Source organism: Vespa crabro, chromosome 2 (assembly GCF_910589235.1).
Source record: "Vespa crabro chromosome 2, iyVesCrab1.2, whole genome shotgun sequence".
NCBI classification, from domain to species: Eukaryota; Metazoa; Arthropoda; class Insecta; order Hymenoptera; family Vespidae; genus Vespa; species Vespa crabro.
Window position 1 is genome coordinate 3,005,400 of NC_060956.1, and position 19,893 is coordinate 3,025,292.

Below are 19,893 nucleotides of genomic sequence, written 5' to 3' on the forward strand. Positions count from 1 at the left end.
ACAATTTTTTTTTGCTTCCCCCCCCCCCCCATAAATAACTGCACGCCAATTTTATCAACAGGTTCTACCTACGCATACACGTTCATGCTTGCGTGTATATTTTTAAGCGTTGTACGTATAAGACTTTTCAGGAATGTATATATAAGTACGTTATATAGATGTGTTCGAGGCATAGTGAAAGCAGCTGCACGTTGTCCAATACTCTCATGAATGCGCGTTGTCGACCTTGCTCGTCGATCTTCTCTCTATACTTCCTTTTATGTTTCTTTTCGAAAAATTCTATTTTGAAAACATCGAGGAGAAAAAAAAAGGAAACAAAAAACGTAGAGAAAACAATAACAATAATAATAACAATAACAATGATGATAATAATAATAAGCGTTCGAACGAAGAGGAGAGTCAATTCGGCGGGCTTCACGGTGCAAAACGCAATCCCATCCACTTGCGTAATATCGCCATGTATTTTTACATAACGTTTGTTACCGAAACATGGACTTGATTTTTTTTTTCTCACAAATCACGTGTGAATATTTTGATAGCTGAAAGGGGGGGCAAAAAACAATAAAAAAAAAAGAATTCCAATTTTTACCCAACTTATTTAAATATTATTTCAGAATTAAGAAATTTGAATTCTTTTCACGTGATCGAATCTCTTCACCGATTTCAAAACGCTTAGATTCATAAACGTACGTAAATATAATACAAAAGGAAGAGATGTTTATATTACACTTGGAATATGCATTAACGTGTCTGTTCGAAGAAAAGAGAAGAGAAGAGTAGAAGAGGAGAAGAGGAGAGAAGGAAAGAAAAGAAAAGAAAAGAGAAAAAGAAATAAATAGATAGATAGATAAAGAGAAAAAGAGAGAGAGAGAGAGAGAGAGGGGGAGAGAGAAAGAGAGAGAGAGAGAGAGAGAGAGAGAGAGAGAGAGAGAGAGTGGGATAGGAAGAGAGGGAGAAGAGGAAAAGCTAGCGTGCAACAGGTTGGTATAACGCCTTCCAAGAGTGTGTAGGGAAAGGGCAGAGGAGGAGCGAGAAAGCGAATGGTTGAATGAGTGAGGGTAACAGAAGGACAGAGTTGAAGCTAAAGTTAAAGCTCAATCTAAAGAGAGAAAGAGAAAAAGAGAGATGAATATTATATATATATATATATATATATTAAAACAGAAAGAGAGAGAGAGAGAGAGAGAGAGAAAGAGAAGGACACGTGTAAAAGGAAAGAAAACGAAACGGTGGCAAGGTAAAAGACAGAGAAAGAGAGAGAGAGAGAGACAGAAAGAACGATGGAAGGAGAGAAAGGACTGGATCGCGTAGAGTAGGAACGTCTTTGGAAGTGAAGTGCTCGGTGCTTGCCAGGTAAAGCCGGCGGTATCGTTACGCCTATGACGGCGGCATCCGATTGGTCATTCACCTGTTGCTCCCCAACTACGATTGGCCGAGCACGGAAACGCCGCGTATAACGGCCGTTTAGAAGTAGACAAGTGCATCGTCGAGTGGTTCATGAAAGCAACGCGGCAATAGCTATGAGAAAACAGAGAAAATTTTCCAAATTTTTCCTCAATATCGTGTGTTGATACTTTCTCCCTCTTCCCTCTCTCTTTCTCTCTCTCTCTCTCTCTTCTCCTTTTCCATCTTCCTCATTTTACTTCATTTCTTCTCTTCACTTTCAATCCCAAATATTCGTGTGTTTTATCGAAATCGTGCTTTTTGCTTTTGGTTTTTTTTTGTACTTCAAGAATTCTTCCATAAAAATCTTTTCCATAATTCGTCATATACGTTAGTCAATTCGTGGCAATCGTTAAAAACGCATAGAACGTAGAAAAACCGATCGTACGAGCAGCCAAGATCAAAGTCTAATTTCCGAGTGCAAAGTCTTTCGACGGTGTCATCGAGAAGCCGGTTTTCTCTATACTGTATCCGGACTCTGAACTGACTCGTGCTTCGCCTGAATACATCTTGGCGAAAATATTGTATATCATAAATTTAAATCAAAATATTACTACATATATTTACGACCAAGCTTTTTTATTATTTTTCCATTGGGAAAATTGAATTTTTAATCGACTCTCACTTACGTTTAAATAAAAAAAAAAAATATATATATATAATAAAGAAATATTATTTCTCGTCGCCATCTTAAATTATCCAGAAATGCATTAATCCATATCATGGTTACGTAACTCGCTTGAATCACGAATATTTAATGAATTTAGACGTATATATGTCGTTTTTAATTCTTACAAGTGTATATATATATATATATATGTATATATAGACAATCCTATAAGACAAGGTATCCGCGAATGAAATAAAGATCTCTCAAAGTGAACGATTTAGCATTGACAATTAACTAACGAAGGCGCGCACGGTGAAGGCTAGGTAGATGGATCAAGGATATATCGACGGTAGAGACTCTGGGAGAAAGGGACGGTTACGTCATTGGTATTGCGTAACTTTTCAACTATTTCGTTGGCAATACGACGTGTTCTACCTCCAAATAATATTTGGGGAAGACGTACATGTTAGATGTTTTTTCTTGATTTTCTATAAGAAAAACAAAAAGAAGAAGAAGAAAAAAAGAATTATTGATCTTCTAAAGCAATCGAATCGATCAATAAAATAATGAAAAGAATAATAAATTATAATTGGGGCTTCGAGGAAAAGGGAACTTTTACGATGTAAAATCAATGGCGGAAGTACTCATGTACGTACGTACATGAAACGTATGTACGTGAAAGGCTATTAGAAAACTAGAATGAAAAAGATCTTAATAATGGAAAAAAAAATTGGAAAAAAAAAACAAAAGAAAAAAAGAAAGAGAGAGAGAGAGAGAGAAAAGGAAGGAAAAAAGAAAAAAACAATCGTATATTACAGGGGGTGAGCGCGCTTGCTTGCCATAAGCGTATATTTCTCGAATCAAATGGAAAAAGGGTTTGAGCAAAGAGACTAACTTGATTATAAGTGTGCGAATATAACGGCAAAGTGGAACGACTAGAAGAGGACTCTCATCATCTAAAGGATGCACCTTCTCTAAGAACTACGAAACTATACTATCTTTAGTGAATCCGCTTCGGATATACCATGGAAGTATATAAGGAGAACGGATTCACCAGCATTGCACCGAAACTTTCTCTTTACGGATATATTTATGTATCTTTCGTGTTCTGCCTTCTGTATAGCGCTTTCGAATCATTACAAAGTTTATATATATATATATATATACTCTCTCTCTCTCTCTTTTTCTTTCTCTATCAATTTATCTATCCATCTATCTAATTATCCTTTTATCTATTTTTCTTTTTAATCGAATCAATTCCACTATCTATACGAAGAAAACGATCGAAAATTATCGTTTAACGTGCGGTATTAACTAAAGTATAATAAAGCTTAAACGCTTTATAATAATTGGATACATATTAAAAATGACAAAAGAGAAAAAAGAAAAATAGAGAGAGATAAAGAGAGAGGAGAGAGAGAGATAAAATAGAATATTAAAGATCGTTAACACCCTCGCTAATACGTCCTACGTTACAATCGTAGTAATTTTGCGAGTGGGTGTATATACGAGTTTTCCATCAAGCATAGATACATATACATACGTATATACGTATGTACGTATGTACGTATGTACATACATATGTAGAAGATTGAGAAACATAAGATCGTAATTAGAAGAAGTGAGATAAACGAAAGGACGTGCTCGATTGAGAGCTTTGCGAAGTAGGAATAGAGTCGAAACGAAGTTTTACGAAGAATGGTATGTACGATGAGTAGTATTCCTGAGGAAGCGAGCGTGATAGGAAAAAGAGAGAGAAGAAAAGAGAAGAAGAGAGAGAAGAGAACGGTGAACGTAGAGGGAGTAAGAAGGACGGTGAGATAAAGAGAGAGAAAGAGAGAGAGAGAGAGAGAGAGAGAGAGAGAGAGAGAGAAAGGGAGTGTGTGGTCGGTGACCCGTTCGGAACGTTGACTCCATGTAGTCAGTCCCCTCTTTATATTTTCTTCCATCCTGCTTGCACCACCTTACTGTACCTTCGATTACGAGCATACGACCGCGAGAGATACCTTACCTTACTTTGCTTCGTCTCATCCGCTCCATCCGCGATAGTTAATGATCGTGTCCTACCTTTGCTGTTTTTTCTTATTCTTCTTTTTCTTCTCTTCCTCTTCTTCTTCTTCTTCTTCTTTTCTTTCTTCTTCTTCCTCTTCGTAAAATCCATTTCCCTCTCTTTCATTTTCTAATCGAGCCGCTTCTCCCTCTTTACTTCATCGTTTCTTAACCTCCCTCTCTAACGCGACGAAATTATATGACTATTATCCTGCGAATATCTTCTAGTAAAATCCGCCATATTGCAAATCCTAAGAAAAGAGATGTGATGAGATCAGATCAAATCAGATCAGATTAGATCAGATCAGATCAGATCAGATCAGATCAGATGAGATAAGATGAGATAAGATAAGATGAAATGAAAAAGGGATGACATCGTTATATATGTATATTATAATATGCATAAATTATACAACGAATTTTATTTTCTCCCTTTCGCTTAATCAAAAGAAAATAAATCAAAGGTACAAATCTTCTTTTAATATACATATATATATATATATATATATATTAGATATAGATTTAAATTGACTTTCTATCTTTCTTTTATTTCTTTCTTATTGCTTACTGCGAAACTCATTGAAAAACTCTGCATGGAATTTATCCAGAAACGGGAGAAAAAAAAAGAAGAAAAAAAAAAAGAAGAAAAAAAAAAGAAAGGAAAAAAAAAAGAAAGAAAAAAGAAAAAAGTAATAACGGGTTACCTTCGATCCAGTTATGATGAGAAAATGCCGTTCGAGAAGCGAACGTAAAACATGGCGGTATGCGTTCTCTGTTCTATGATACGCACGTGTCTTAATGATAACATTTTAACTCGTACGTTGTTTTATGTGTGTGTGTGTCTATATATATATATGTATATATATATATATATGCATGTATGATATATCACATTGAGATCAAAATCGATTTTCAATAAGTTATTAATAGAATTTGTCAATTTCTCGAGAGAGCTAACCTTACGAGTAAAAGGAAAAAATTAAAATGCGAAATAGAAAACGTACGTTTAAAAATTCTTAATCATTTACATACATACATATGTATTATTTTTATCATCGACAAGTTTAACCTTTTGAACTCTTATTAAAATTCGACGAAAAATTTTAATGAATTGACCCTATTCCGAATCAAATAAGTTTCGGCTTATTCAGTGCTACCGCGAATACCGTTAGAAACATTATCGTTCCTACGACAGGTCTCTCAGATTCGAAGTTTTCTCTCTCTCTCTCTTTCCCTCTCTCTGAGTTAACGGTACTCACGTATTTTGCTCGTCCGCATTCGCACGCGCATCATTTCGGTCATGGAAAAGCAAGGACTGTAAAATTTATGATTTGCCTGTTGTTAATAATTTTCAAAAAAAAAAAAAAAAAAAAAAAAAGAAAGAAAAGAAAGAAGAAATTCCGAATAATTACTTCCTTTTTATTATAATTGATCGATCGTCGATATCTTGTTAACACTTCTTATTATTTTTGTAATATTTACCATTGATATCGACAATTATATAAAAAAAAAAAAAAAAAAGGAAAAAAGCTGCATCCAATTTTAACATTTAGCACATAGATATCAGCCTTCTTGGCACGTTCCTTATCTTACTTACCGCGATCGATAAATATAATTAATTTTTTTTTATATATATTATAGTGCCTTACTTATATTAACTATTAATGTTATAATGTTCTGAACTACTTATTATTTTTATAATAAATAACATGTGTGTGTATGTGTGTATATATATATGTATGATGAGTTTGCATATATATATGTATATATATATACATATATAATGTACATCGTGGTATGATCAAAATAAAACGAAACTTCTATTACATTCTCTGACGATAATTATTCGAAAGTTATATTCGTTACTATTATCGGATTTACTCTGTAGTTAAATTGTAAGTTACAACACTAGAAAGAAGTGAAAACTTTATTCCACATTGCTTAGAAATGAAGTATTATATCATTTCTAAAATGAGATTATATTTTATAATTTTGAAAGTACTGCCTTATAGATTTTGTGTTTAGTTATGTAAACAACTGTTTTTAAAAACACATGGTTAACTATAATAGATCAGATAATAATAATTTTAATTTATTTTTTTTAATAAATCTGATTTAATCTATACGTTTGTATAACATTATATATTTTCCATAATTTGATTGTGGAAAATGTGTGTGAAAGACTTTGCTTAATAATCTATAATTTTCAAGAAAGTCTTTTATCTTTGATGGAATCTTATCAAACATTATTACATGACTAGGTATTAAGTTTTCATTTTGTAAATAGTTATTTCTAATCCAAACCATTGGATTTTCAAAGAACTGATCTGCCTCATCTATATAATCTTTAGAATTTTTAAGATTAGGCTCACAAGTTAAAAATCTAGTGGTCACATTGACGTGCAAGTGACTGTATAAAGGTGTTGCATGACAAGGTGTTAGAAATAATATATTTACAGACGTAGAATTTTCATTAGCCAAATCAGTTTGTAGGATATTCATTATATCTAATGTTCCACGTTGATGTATCAGAGAAAAGTAAAGTCCTGGAATTACATTGGTTATTAATAAGAGAGATAAAAAGATCTTCCTCAATAATGCTCTAGAAATAATTTTAACATGAATGGTACAACTTGTACTTATGTATATAAACATTGGCAAAAGTGGTAATAGAAAGCGAAATTCTTTGTGAGACAATAATGAATAAATGCCAATCGTCCATCCAATTACCGCTAGCATAACTGCCTCTCTATGAAATTGTTTAGAACGTTTAATTATTTGCGATAGCGTTGCTAAGAATGTAATGCAATGAAGTCCAAGAAGGACCGGTAAGGCAGAAAATATATACCATAATGTATGTTTTCTTCCATATGTATCACCTATCGCGTGTAGTACATTTAAACGGAAAAACTCTAATGAAGATATTGTAAAACTTTTATAACAATAACTATCTAATATCACAGAACTTAACAAACATATAGTACCAATTATTCCATACTGACAAATTAATAATACTTTTTTCTGTAAACTAGTACAAAAATGATATATACATAAAGGTATCCATACGATAGCAGCAGTTGGTCTTAATGTACAAAGAAAACCAACTATCCATAGAAATTTAGCACTTTTTATATTACTGTTGCGCCATGGAAACATAGATAAAGCTATAATAGTAAAAGAAGTTTCTAACGAGTTAATAAGCGTACGTGTTGCACAATAATACCAATACCAATTAATACATAAACTATATAACATCCATTTGTTTTTGGTCCATTTGTAAAATTTGTAATCTGCATAAGCACTGATCGTAGCTTGGAATAGTCTTGGTACTATTATTAGGTTTATAACCGAGTCTAAAGAAAAAATGGCTAATAGCCTATATAAAAAACTTATCAAAAATGGATAAACATAACTACGGATTTTTGCAGTCCATTCCCATGTGAGAAATCCATATCCAAAGGCAAGATGATGGGCGACTTCCAAAGATTGCCAATATTCATCTGGTACATGAGCAGTTTGTACAATGAAAACAGAAATTAACCTCCATAAAAGTAGAAACAAAAATGTCTTCCAATTTGTTGGAAAATACATCATGTATAATCTAAACAAAGATTCCTATCCACTGTTGTCCATTGGTTAAAATTATATTTCATAACCTGAAAATAAATTGATCAAAGCTTTGAGGTTATGATAGAATAATTGTTTACAAAATTTTTATTTAATAATTTAACTGATATAGATAACATACGTTTGTAAATGTATATTAAATGTATATTCGGCAGAAGAAAATTGATTAGATTGTTTCGTAATAAATAAGTAACACGTAGTTTATTATCGTGGAAGGAATATTTTTACACAATGCATAAGAATATCGCAAATATGATAATATTCTTTGATAAAAAAAAAATGTGCTTTATTTATTCTATAAATTATTTTCTATTTTATTCTATATATAATTTTGTTTGATTTTATTAATATTATTTGTACAGGTTAAGTAATACGTATGCTATTGCTCGGAATAACAAATGATAATATTGATTAGCGTAAGATATATCTATCTCGACGATGATTGGATCTCATTTCACCAATAAACTTCGACTGCTCATCCAATCACCTTTAAATTTGAAATCATGTGATCTAGTAATGTATTTTTTGAAATTATGTAATATTATTTTTGAAAGCATCCAACAAATTATATAACATAATTTGTTGGATGCCAAAAAAAAAAATAGAATTATTACAAGAGATTATCAATAATAAATAAATAAAGCATAGATAGTAGAATTTTCTTGCCTAATAAGATTTAATTGCCTCGATAATATTGCATATAATCGGAATAATTTTAATTTAAGAAAAAGATAATATTTATAAAAATACTATGTGTAAAATTATATACATTAATTGAGATATATTTTATCGGTGTATAGATTTTTTAATTCTTCTTTTGTTATTGTATTCCAGTAGCAATTTGTGTCATCATCAGAAGGAATAATGTCTTTCACAATTTCTAAATATGTATCTATTGGGCAAATTTCATCACAATTTTTAAGTTTAAGTGTAATTAATTCTTCAGTAACGCCAGTCCAAAGAAGCATCTGTCAATGAAATATAAAAATAAAAAGAGAAAAAATATATGAATAAATAAATTTTACTATAATCGATTATAAATCTAAAGAGAGAAACGAAAAATTTTACTACCTTAATGAAAAGTTTTCCTTCCGTATTACGTAATTTTTCTACTATAATTGTCGAACCATAACTAGGTAATTTAGGTATATGAATGTCGTGTGCTCTTGTAAAAGCTGCAATATTAATTTCATGACCACTATAAAGATAAATTTTCCGAGGATTCTTTTGTTTCCCATTTATATTCATATTTTCAATAAATTTCCTGATTAACATGCCGCCAGTTAAACGTTTCAATTTTGGCGTATACGAACGAATTTCGTATTCGAGAAATACGATATCCTCCATCTTTTTATAAATATTCTCGGTACACCATTCTGGTAACGTTAAATTCAAATTTTTCTAAAATAAGATAATATAATAATCAATTTTATAACTAAATATGAATGTGATTGAACAATGAACATATTACAAATTCACAATTATATATTACCTGTGCTGTCAATAAATTAAAAATTTCGTAAGCCGCCGATAAAGTTTTAACTTCCATACCAGTTTTTTCTGTAAGATATTTTAATACGTCCGTATAAACTGCACTTTTCTCACGTACCTCCTGCAATTCCCTAACTTCTTCTAAAGCTTTTTCGTATCTATAATAAAATATATAAATTAAAATCTTTTCTTATATTTTTCTTATGTCGTATCGATGATTTTTGAAAATACAAACATTGGACAAGCTTGAGGTCTTAACAAATTATCCACCCTTTCTGGAGCATAATGCGTGGGAATAGCTAACCATGGTAAATTTGGATTCCAATTCTGTTCTTTTGATGGTGGATAAAGACCTGCTAAAACTAAGTATAGAGACGCTTTAGTCCGATCGATATCCGTGCTACGAGCATATACATCTTTAGGGCGATATAAATCACCCAAGAAATCGTTGTAACGTTCTCTCAACATTTTTCCGATTGAATATTCACGCATTTTTCCTACCTGAAAAACGTATAAAAATATATATAGAAAAATGTATAAAGATAAGTAAAATTTATGATTTTTACGATAAAAAAAAAAAAAAAAAAAAAAAAAAAAAAAAAAACGAAAAATTTGTTTCGTATAATAATAAACAAATTTGCATGTATGTACCCCATTTTATTATAAATAATTGAGAAAACCTGTTAAAACTATTACTTCGTAATCGAAAAGAAGAATATAATTATAATGATGGTGAGATTTCATTTTTAATAAAAATTTCAAATTTTTCTTTTCTTTTTCTTTTTTTTTTTTTTCATACATATATAAAGAAATAAAATTGACGTTAAAAATGTTAATACTAATAAACAGAAAAAAAAACGATGTATAAACGAGAATATATATTTTGTAATAACTGGTAGATATTATTTACTATATCTATTTGTATGAAAAATATTTTGTTCTTAGAGACAAACAAAACTATTGACTTTGATATAATAATTTTTAAGCTTAAGTATGATAAACGATCTATTACATGTTACGAAGTATCTGATGTAAGCATCGCTTATCTAATCAAAATATTTCTTATCGTGATAATTTAAAAATAATTTTATTAATACTTACATTTGTCAATTGAGCGACACTCCATGGTTCGTAATTTGATCCATAATAAGGATCATTAGGATACATTTCTTTAGCAAGGGGTGTTCGTTCTCCATGTCTAAATAACTGTGATTATAAAATAAAATTTTTTGTTAAAAATTTAATACATGACGATTACAAATATAAGGTAAAAAACAAAAAAAAAGAATTCGTCGACTATTTGATAAAAATTGATACAAATTTAGATCATTTTAATTTATGTAATTACCCATAGAAATATATATATATATATATATATATATATATATATATATATATATAATATTTTTAAGTAATTAATTTTTTTGATTTGAAAAAAAAAATATATATATATATATATCTACAAATTTCCTCTTAACATTTTCTTATAGAATAAATAGAAATAAATTACATGAAATTTTTATACTTACTACTTGTACGAGTTCCAAACGAAATTCGTTGGATTTACCTGAGAATACAAATGAACTTAATAACAAAAATAAATACGTCGTTAATCCTAGTTTAATGAAATACATTTTGTGTGACACGACAAAGGAATAAAGAATATTCAAGACGGAATGCGAAAGTGAAAGTGTTCATGTACGTACAGGCAATGTTCAAGCTATAAAAAATTGATCCTAACCGTATAATGGTCGGATGCTTACTAAGTTACTTTATTCAAAATCGCTTTATTAAATTCAGTTTTTACTTCTCCTCTCTCTTCACGCGATACTATTTGCTTTATTCAATGCGATTAATACATTTTTATCTGAACTCTTAACGCGATAGTATTTATTTGCTTGTGCAATATATCAACATATAATATTCGTATTATTGAATTTGAATCATTAAAAATTAATTAAAGTTAAGTAACAAAAAAAGAAAAAGAAAATAAAAAAAAATAAAAATAATAAAAAGGAAATAAAAATAAAAATAAAAATTGGGAAGGTTACAATATCGTTACCATAGAAACGTAAAGATTCTAATATAAAATTTTTTTTTTATATCTTATATAAATGTAATAATCGAAACAATTAAAAACTGATTTTTTTATAGATAATGACATAATGACGTAACATTTATAGCTTTCGACGTTGTTTTCACAAAAGCAAAACATTATGTGAGCTTTCGAAAAGCAATAATAATTATGCTCGCGTATATTAAAAGATAATGTTATCGTTGAATAAGTTAAATGAACTGAAGTTAAAAGAAAAAAAGAAAAACAAAATAAAAATTACTATTTAAAAAATATTGCAGTATTCATATCACTGAAGCATATCACTTTGAATGGACTATATATATATATATATATACATTTATATACATATATATAAATATATATATATAAGCGTATGTAATTTATTTAATTATAACATCATAACTTCTTAATCATAACATTAGCAACTATGTACGTTTATAGATCATGACGTAAAGTCGAGCTTTCGACATTGATTTTACGAAAACAAAATGATACTCTCCATTCAAGATTGTGATAATTTCGTTTGAGCATTATTTGAACTTTGGAAATGCGTATATCAAAAGATAATTTTATCATTGCAATCTAAAAGTTAAATGAACTGATGAAATAAAAAAAAAAGAAGAAACATTCACAAATTTTGCAATATTTATGTCACAGAAACGCATCGCCTTGAATGAAACTATATACACATGTATGTGTATATATATATATATATATATATATATATATATATATATATATATGTAATTTGTTTAATTATCGCATAATTAAAACGTGATAATGTAACAGTTTAGCTATCGACATATTGAGGTATATAAATTTAATGTATAAAAAAAAAAAGGTTTTCATTCATGATTGCGACGACTTATGTATATACGACGATGACAATTGATGATGATGATACAGATGATGTAGATGATGTAACTGGAATATATAGTAAAAAGAAAACAAAAAAAAAACGAGAGAGAGAGAGAGAGAGAGAGAGAGAGAGAGAGAGAGAGAGAAAGAAAAAAAATTTACCATTCCTTCCGAAATAATAAAAATGATATAATAACGTAGCTAAGATTAGTACGACTAACGTAGGCCTCGTATTGAATTTTAAGTGTGATCTTGTCTCTTGCATCATGGCCTAGAACTTTAATAGGTGGAACGTATATACGCCTATAGAATGTACACAAGTATGTATATATGTATCTGTTAAAAAATGTATTCGGGTGTTCATATATCGTATTATATTGTCGTTATCGTTGTAATACGAAAATTTCATGAATTCCATGTTTCTTCGAATTTTTCTTTATCCGTTTTCTTTTTTTTTTTTCCTCTCTTTTTTTTTGGTTAACTAATCTCATACTTTTGCGTATGCGTTGTCAGTTCTATAATAGAGTAATTAAAAACTTTCAATAATGATTATAGCAAGTATACGATCTTGAAAGAGAATCCATTATGAATAGCTGATATAGTAGTAAACGTATACTAACATGAATGGCGTGTGAAATGCCTATTCGCTAGCATGACAAATACGTGGACCATACAAATATGTACATATGTATATATCTCGTAAGATGATTCAATGGTATGATGGGATTTCTGTTTTTTTTTTTTTTTTTGATTTTTTTTTTATTCTTTATGTTTTTTTTTCTTTTTCTTTTTCTTAAACATATATTACGCACTCTCGTTTGAACTTCGATTACTGCACGCCGTTGTGAATTTGTTTTTTGAACTACACAGCACAAATTAATCTGAAAATTGTATGCAAAGAGATAGATGATAGTATCGGTATAGTTTCATGTATACTGTCGTCATTCGTGATCGAAGGTACGTTATATGTATGTCATTTCTCGTGCATTTTGGTAATACATTCGATGTTACCTAATCTTCTTACTAAGATCGAAATAATGACGTAATGTAGTTGTGCCATCTTGTATCAGATTTCAAAAGCATCACTTTTCGAATTTTCAATCAAACGAAAAAAAATCTCATTCAAGTAATATCTTCGTTAAATAATATATATGTATATATATATATATATATATACATACGTATATCGCATAATTATATGATATTAATGATAAATATCAATGAGGTTAATCAATATCAAAGACCGACGAATAAAACGATCAGAGATTCCATTAAAAATGCATCGTTGAAAAACAAAAATCTCTTTGAAAAGAAAATATGGAGTTGTAACCAATCAGATGTTAAGAAAAATTGCAACGTTGCATCAAACTGGGTTCTACTGAGTTTTACTTAAAAAAGAAAAAAAAAAAGAACAAATGGAAGTATACATGTTCGCTCGTCCAATCGTGTTGTGTTTCAACTTGTACACGATTGGTCCATTCACTAGAATACGTTCATTGGCGAAAGGCGCGAACGATCGTTTATACTTGCTTTTTATCATTTTAAATTTGAGTTGAACACGAGTAGGGAACGAAGTAACGCCGTCTTTATGTATGTCACAGTGTGTCAGACGTTCATTTATCGATGTTAAGAACAATTTAATGATTAAATTCAATTGTTTATCATAAAAAAAAATGTCGATAAACGTCACAGTCAGTGGTAATCCAATAAATATACGCCGTGGAAGAGTGGTATTGTCGGATTTAGACCAAATTAAGAAAAATGAACGTGACCGTCGACGAAGATTGCGTCTAGAACAGGTGTGTTGTAGATAAATCATCTTATAATATTGTTTATATTTCTAATGAATAATATTTTGTAGAAAATATTTTTAATATGTTTTACATATGTATATATATATATATATATATATATATATATATATGTATATATATACTTGCTTATAGGTTAGACAGCAATCTAAAGAAATTTCTAATAGACTTTTGGAAAGGGCTAAAAATATTGCACAACAGGAGTTAGACAAGTTAGAAAAAGATGAAAAATCTGAACTCAAACGTCTTCATGAGAGAAAAATTATGGAAATTCAACAAAGGTATCAAGAAGATATGGAAAATATTGGTCAGGCACATTTAAATGCTATTTTAGAATCTGAAGCAATTGCTGATATAGAAGATGAAACTGAAAGAAATAGGGAAATTGCTTTGAAAAGGGGTAAAGAAGCTTTAGAACAATTGAAAAAAGTTGAAAAGGTAAATAATATATTTTCTTATAATTTTATACTTTAACACAGAGTATTAAAATTTCTTGATAACTTATATCGTAAAGGCCATTATAAATATATAAATAAAACCTGTGTAAAAGGATGATCAACATACTATGCATCGACAAAGATTGCAGCAGATTAGGGAATTGGAAAACAAAAGATCATCCTTGGTTGCTGAACTTTCAAGAAAAACTGCGAGTCAGGATGAATCTTGTAGAAATTTAAGTCAAGAGAACAGAACGTCTTTACAACAGGATAAAACGAATGATAATTCAAGTAAATCTGTTAAAAAGAAAAAGATTAAAAGACTTGTTTCTACTAAATCTCCTGCGAAAAAAACAAGGAATATTGAAAAGGTATTGTACTTTCTTCATATATAGTTGTTATGAGTATGTATACGTATATTTTTTTTTTTTTTTTTTTTTTTTTATAGGTTAATGAAGAATCTCAAGAAAGTGATTCGCCGTTGCAACTTTCACCTAGAGAAAAAATCCACGTGCAAAATGAAGTATCACAAAAATGTATTACTACAACTAAGTCTGACAAAAAGTCAGAAAATACTGATAATATTGTACATACAAATTATATAGCTCAGGATGATAAAAGTCCACGTCAGACGGTGCCAATTTTAAGTATTTCTGCAAAAGCACAAAAATTAGCAAGGTATATTTTAATATACAATAAGTGTTATTTTTTCAAATGTATTATTTGGAAATTCTTTTTATATTTAAGGTATAACCCAGGAGATTATGTACAAGATTCATCGGATTTGATGAGCAATGAGAGTCCTTCGCTTAGTGATGATTCCTCATATTTTTCTGATGTATGCGAACAATCAACTTGTATTAGAACTCCAAAACATCATACATCCTTCAGAGATAGTAAAGTGCAATTGTATGATCATACTACGCGTCAAAGAAATAATTATAATAGACCACTTGATGTAGTTGAAAGATTGGATATAAGAAATGAGGTTTGTACTTTATAATGAAATTTAACATTTTAACATTTTTTCTACATAATATATATATATATATTTTTTTTTTTTATATAAATATTTATATATATTTTACAGCCAAATGCAGTAGATGCAGCTCGAGAGGTAGAACGTACTGAAAGTGTTGAATCTCATGTGACTGAAACTCATAAATTTGCTTCTCAGAAACGGGGTGACGATGCAATTTTGCGTGAAAAAGTACGATCCGACTACCAAACACTTATGAAAAGTTTAGATCATCTTTCGTCTGAAGAAAGAAAATTAAAAGCTAGTGATATTCAATGTGATCCAGTAAGTATTATATAATATCATAAAAAAAAAAAATCTCATGTGTGTGTGTGTACAAACATTTATGATATATCAACCTTTATGATATATAACCTTTATGATAAAGTAGATTTAATTTGTTTAATAGATGAATGACGTACAGTTAAGAAAATCTCGTAGGAGAGAATTACAAAAGGAACAGAAAAAAAAATTAAATCGAAAATTTGAAGCAATGACTGATAAAAGTTGTTGTGCAAGTCACTGTCCAAATCTTATGGAGAGAGTAATTACTCTTGAACCGGTTAAACAATTTGAAAATCATGATAAAAAGGCAGAAGGTACTTGGAAGGAACCACATTTCGTTGACGATCATGTACCCATGGTCAAATCGCCAAAAAGTAAAGATAAAGGACGAAAGGTTTCACGCGACGAGTTGATACTAGACATGTTAAAAAAGGTTGAGAGACAAAAAATGTTGTTATTGAAAGAATTTGGTACAAGCTTGCCGGATAACATTTATCATGCAAGTATAACATCTTTGACTGAACCTGATAAATGTGATGAGCCACAAAAAAAAATGCATCGACAGACGTGCCTATCTCCTGAAGTAACATTGATAAACATGTCCAACGGAGAAGATAATAAAATTTCTAAGAAACCTAAAAAAACGAGCGTGTCAAAAAAATGCGAAATGGCTGTACAAACGTCAACGTTACAAGATGCTGGTATAGCCGAGGATAAAGGTGTTCAAGTAGAATTAAAAGCAATCGACAGCGATGCGACCAATGAATTAAACGCCATCAAAGAAGTTCCTATTAAACATTATCCGATTGAACCTATAATTAGAGTCATTACTCCTGAAGTAGAAGACAGTAGCAGTGGTTCAAATAACTCTGTGATCACTGGTGTTATCATTGATATTGATAATAAAGAGGTAAAAGTTACCCCGAAGAAAAAGAAAAGTGCATTAAAAGTATCGAAACGAACGCCGACGAGAGGAGGTATATCTAAATCACATTCTGCGCCACCAAGTAAAATCTCTTCTCCTGTAAAAAGATTTTCTAAATCTTTACCAAGCTCCTGTCGTAATAGTCCGCGAAAAATTAATATTCATTTCAAAAAGAATGGGTTGGATGTCAACGTCGATCCTCCTGATGATACAAGACCAACTATAGATAGTAGCATAGAAAGTTCTGTAATGTATTCGTCAGTAAATACACAAGATTCGTCTATACGTGGGCCATATGAAATTCCTGTGATCAAATCTAAAAAAAAAATCAAAGTAAAAGATACTTCAGATACTTCTACATCATTTGCTAGCCCACCACCTTTGGAACCTAAAAGACGAATTTTTATTGGAAGTAATACAACACCTATTTTAGAATTATTAAATTCTTCAATACTCAGTGCTACAGAGAGAGCAAAAAGAGATATCAGTCCTGTATCAACACCAGAAACTCCTTCTCCTCGTACTATGATGATACCATCCAATATACCTCATCCTGAAAAAATTGGAAAAGTACTTAGATATGGCGATGGAGTAGATGATAACATAAAATCTTTTAGCAAAAAGGATAGAGATTCACCTATTTATGAAAGGCAAAAAGACGTATCATCTGGTCAAAGCGTATACTCCCAATATTCACCTGTTTTATCTAAATCATGTACTTGTCAAAATCCTCAATGCAAATTATTACACGTTCAACTTGAAGATATACAAGATTTTGCGTTAAAAAATTGTCCAGAAATTCTCAAGAAATATGAAGATCTTCAAAATACGTGTACCGAGAGAATAGCTTCTTTGACCGATCTTATTGAAAAAGTTCGAAGTGAACAAAGAGGTAAGTTATATTGCTAACTCAATGTTACACATTGATAATAAAACATGTCTACTTTATTTTATTAAATGCGTTAATTGTATATAATTTGTTCTTTTCTTTCTTTTTTTTTTTTTCTCCTTTTTTAGGTATGGAACTTTCTGTAATAAGTCCTCATGATGATATTAGTTTCATGAAAATACATCCGGAAATGCAAAGCAGTATGAAGAATGTTCAAAGATTAGTAGAAAATATAGAAGCAATACATCGTCAACTTGCAAAAACACTTCATGAATCACAGAATGCTATTATGCAAACTGAAGCCATTAATAAAGATACAGATATTCAAATAGTAGATTCTCAAATTAAAAATAAATTTGAACAACCAGTAAGTACAAATGTTGAACATAACATTGATAAGTCTACGTCGTGTAAAACTAAATCTAAACCACGAATAATAAAAGAAGAGAAAGTGAATATAAAATTGAATAGATTTAAAATGCCTCCTCATAAATCATTAGCAACAATGACAACGGTTACGCCTGAACGTAATTCTTGGCCTCCGGCTAAAATTCCAATTCAAGAAAGTAATACAATCGAAGAACTTTCGAAAGAGATTTTAGAACAAAGTAAAACTAAATCGAACGATATACCTGCATTTAAAAAAATTAGTAATTATGAAAATAAAGATACATCTCTACTTACGAAATCTGATAGTTCAAAACCATCAAGCAGTCCTCCCAAAAGCGAAGGAAATAATGTTCCTGTACAAGCTACCGATATTAATATAAAGGTAAATTATAATTTTTCATACATATTATTATGTAATAATAAAAATTGGACATTTTTAAATAACTATTGTTGATATACTTTATAGTCTGAAAAGGATGTAACTTTTGAGCCTCTACTTGCTGGTATACCTAAAGTATTACCATCTTTTTTAACAAATGGACATCGCGTGAATGGGAGAAATAAACCACCAGTTACCTTGCACAGTGGATATTATAGGTATAAAAATAATTTTAATATATATATATATATATATACATTTTTTAGAAATTCTATTTTTCTTTTTTTCTATTTAATGTTATTCAATTTTAGAACGGAAATCGAATCTATGGGTCATGAATTGTCAACGATAATAGAATTCGATACGCCAGATACAGCGAATAAAAGTCATATGAATATAAAAAGTTCAACAGCTAAATCGTTTGCAATGGACGAATCATATACAGAAAAGTCAGCAGTTAAAAAATCAGTGGAAGTACAAACAACGAAATCCTCAGTTACTGTTAAACCATCCGTTCATGTAGCACCTTTACCTATTGAAGGGCATGTAGGTAATAATAAAATGTTATCATTTTCTTCAACTTCTACGAGAAAGTCACCTGGAGAAGTGTTTACTTCAAAATTGCAAGAAGTTGGTACAGAATGTGATCTTCCGCGAAGAACGAAAGATGAGATAAATTTGGAATGTCGAATGAAAGATAAAGCAGTTGCATTTGAAGATACTGGAAAAGAAAAAGTTAATAAACAATTACAGTGCAATACGTCCGATCAAGAAACAAAACTGATACATCAAAGATTTGATAGGAATGATAACGAAAAGGGTAAAGTGTCTTCTACAAGTTCGAATAGTTTCTGCGAGTTATCTGGAATTTCGGAAATTACGAGTACACCATCGTCGAGTTTACTTAAATATGCTTCATCTGAGGAAATGGAAACAGCACTCAAACAATTAGGACTTAGTTGGGCTATAACGACATTAAAGAAAACACGAGAAGCAAGTGCACTAAGTTCGTCGTCTAATTCAGACATAACGCCGTTGAACACTGCTAGAAGAATAATTTCTCCAAATAAAAAACACATAGATCCTAAAATTGGCGATCTATTAGATTTTAGCGATGTCTCTTCTATATCTATTAAAGAAGCTAGTAAAAGTACGGAACAGGCGGTTCTATTTAAAGGTAGAACCTCAACGCCCAAATTACAAAATTCTAATTCCAATAGCGATAAATCTAATTCGGTAGCTACCAATTCTTCTGGGATAAGTTTTCAAGAACGTAGCGATAGTTTGACAGTTCCAAACGTATCACTTATTAAAACAAAACCTAATGTCAAACAATCGAAATATCTTTGACATATTACATTATATAAGTTCATATTATCATCTAGTATATTTCTATGCATACTTTACAATATACGAATTTTATATACATATGACGTTGTTACAAACGCTGTTAGATTATAAAAATATTAACTATATTTTAATGGCGATGTACCTATAATTTTATTTCTTTCTTTTTTTTTTCTTTTTTTTTTTTTATATATACATTGTTATTGCTGAAATCTTTATTGATATTGATATTATAACGATGAAGAGAATAAACAAAA

General features: G+C 30.0%; 3 protein-coding genes and 1 long non-coding RNA gene across 10 annotated transcripts in view; 2 read left to right on the forward strand and 2 right to left on the reverse strand.

Moving 5' to 3' along the window:
- The window catches only part of LOC124422288, a 10,546-nt gene extending 2,920 nt beyond the window's left edge, over positions 1 to 7,626 (forward strand). Inside the window, exon 3 of the long non-coding RNA XR_006941821.1 lies at positions 7,531 to 7,626. This is a non-coding gene — a long non-coding RNA (uncharacterized LOC124422288). The remainder of the gene's footprint in view (positions 1 to 7,530) is intronic.
- Positions 5,441 to 7,984, reverse strand: LOC124422286 (GPI mannosyltransferase 3). The gene is made up of 2 exons (XM_046958535.1): positions 7,851 to 7,984; positions 5,441 to 7,758 (listed from the first exon to the last, which is right to left on the reverse strand). The coding sequence occupies exon 2, from the start codon at positions 7,694 to 7,696 to the stop codon at positions 6,218 to 6,220; it is 1,479 nt and encodes a 492-aa protein (XP_046814491.1). The 5' UTR covers positions 7,697 to 7,758; positions 7,851 to 7,984; the 3' UTR covers positions 5,441 to 6,217.
- A 62-nt stretch (positions 7,985 to 8,046) lies between these two features.
- On the reverse strand, positions 8,047 to 13,114 carry LOC124422287 (venom acid phosphatase Acph-1-like). 5 transcript variants are annotated; one of them, XR_006941820.1, is made up of 9 exons: positions 12,776 to 12,934; positions 12,318 to 12,670; positions 10,750 to 10,787; positions 10,322 to 10,426; positions 9,456 to 9,721; positions 9,222 to 9,378; positions 8,801 to 9,130; positions 8,396 to 8,697; positions 8,047 to 8,216 (listed from the first exon to the last, which is right to left on the reverse strand). XR_006941820.1 is itself a non-coding variant. In XM_046958536.1 (8 exons), the coding sequence occupies exons 2-8, from the start codon at positions 12,421 to 12,423 to the stop codon at positions 8,500 to 8,502; spliced, it is 1,200 nt and encodes a 399-aa protein (XP_046814492.1). In that variant the 5' UTR covers positions 12,424 to 12,670; positions 12,776 to 12,934; the 3' UTR covers positions 8,387 to 8,499. The 5 variants fall into 5 exon arrangements, 4 of the variants coding, with proteins under 4 accessions (XP_046814492.1, XP_046814495.1, XP_046814494.1 ...); XM_046958536.1 differs by lacking the exon at positions 8,047 to 8,216 and having other exon boundaries at positions 8,387 to 8,697; XM_046958539.1 differs by lacking the exons at positions 8,047 to 8,216; positions 12,318 to 12,670; positions 12,776 to 12,934 and adding an exon at positions 12,968 to 13,114 and having other exon boundaries at positions 8,387 to 8,697.
- A 553-nt stretch (positions 13,115 to 13,667) lies between these two features.
- On the forward strand, positions 13,668 to 19,799 carry LOC124421747. Of its 3 annotated transcripts, none has more exons than XM_046957310.1 (10): positions 13,668 to 13,954; positions 14,102 to 14,404; positions 14,517 to 14,774; positions 14,852 to 15,081; positions 15,151 to 15,391; positions 15,494 to 15,706; positions 15,831 to 17,523; positions 17,649 to 18,292; positions 18,377 to 18,507; positions 18,601 to 19,799. In XM_046957310.1, the coding sequence occupies exons 1-10, from the start codon at positions 13,829 to 13,831 to the stop codon at positions 19,637 to 19,639; spliced, it is 4,878 nt and encodes a 1,625-aa protein (XP_046813266.1). In that variant the 5' UTR covers positions 13,668 to 13,828; the 3' UTR covers positions 19,640 to 19,799. The 3 variants fall into 3 exon arrangements, with proteins under 3 accessions (XP_046813266.1, XP_046813267.1, XP_046813269.1); XM_046957311.1 differs by having other exon boundaries at positions 13,852 to 13,954; positions 14,107 to 14,404; XM_046957313.1 differs by lacking the exon at positions 13,668 to 13,954 and having other exon boundaries at positions 14,263 to 14,404; positions 14,481 to 14,774.
- The last annotated feature ends 94 nt before the right edge of the window (positions 19,800 to 19,893 follow it).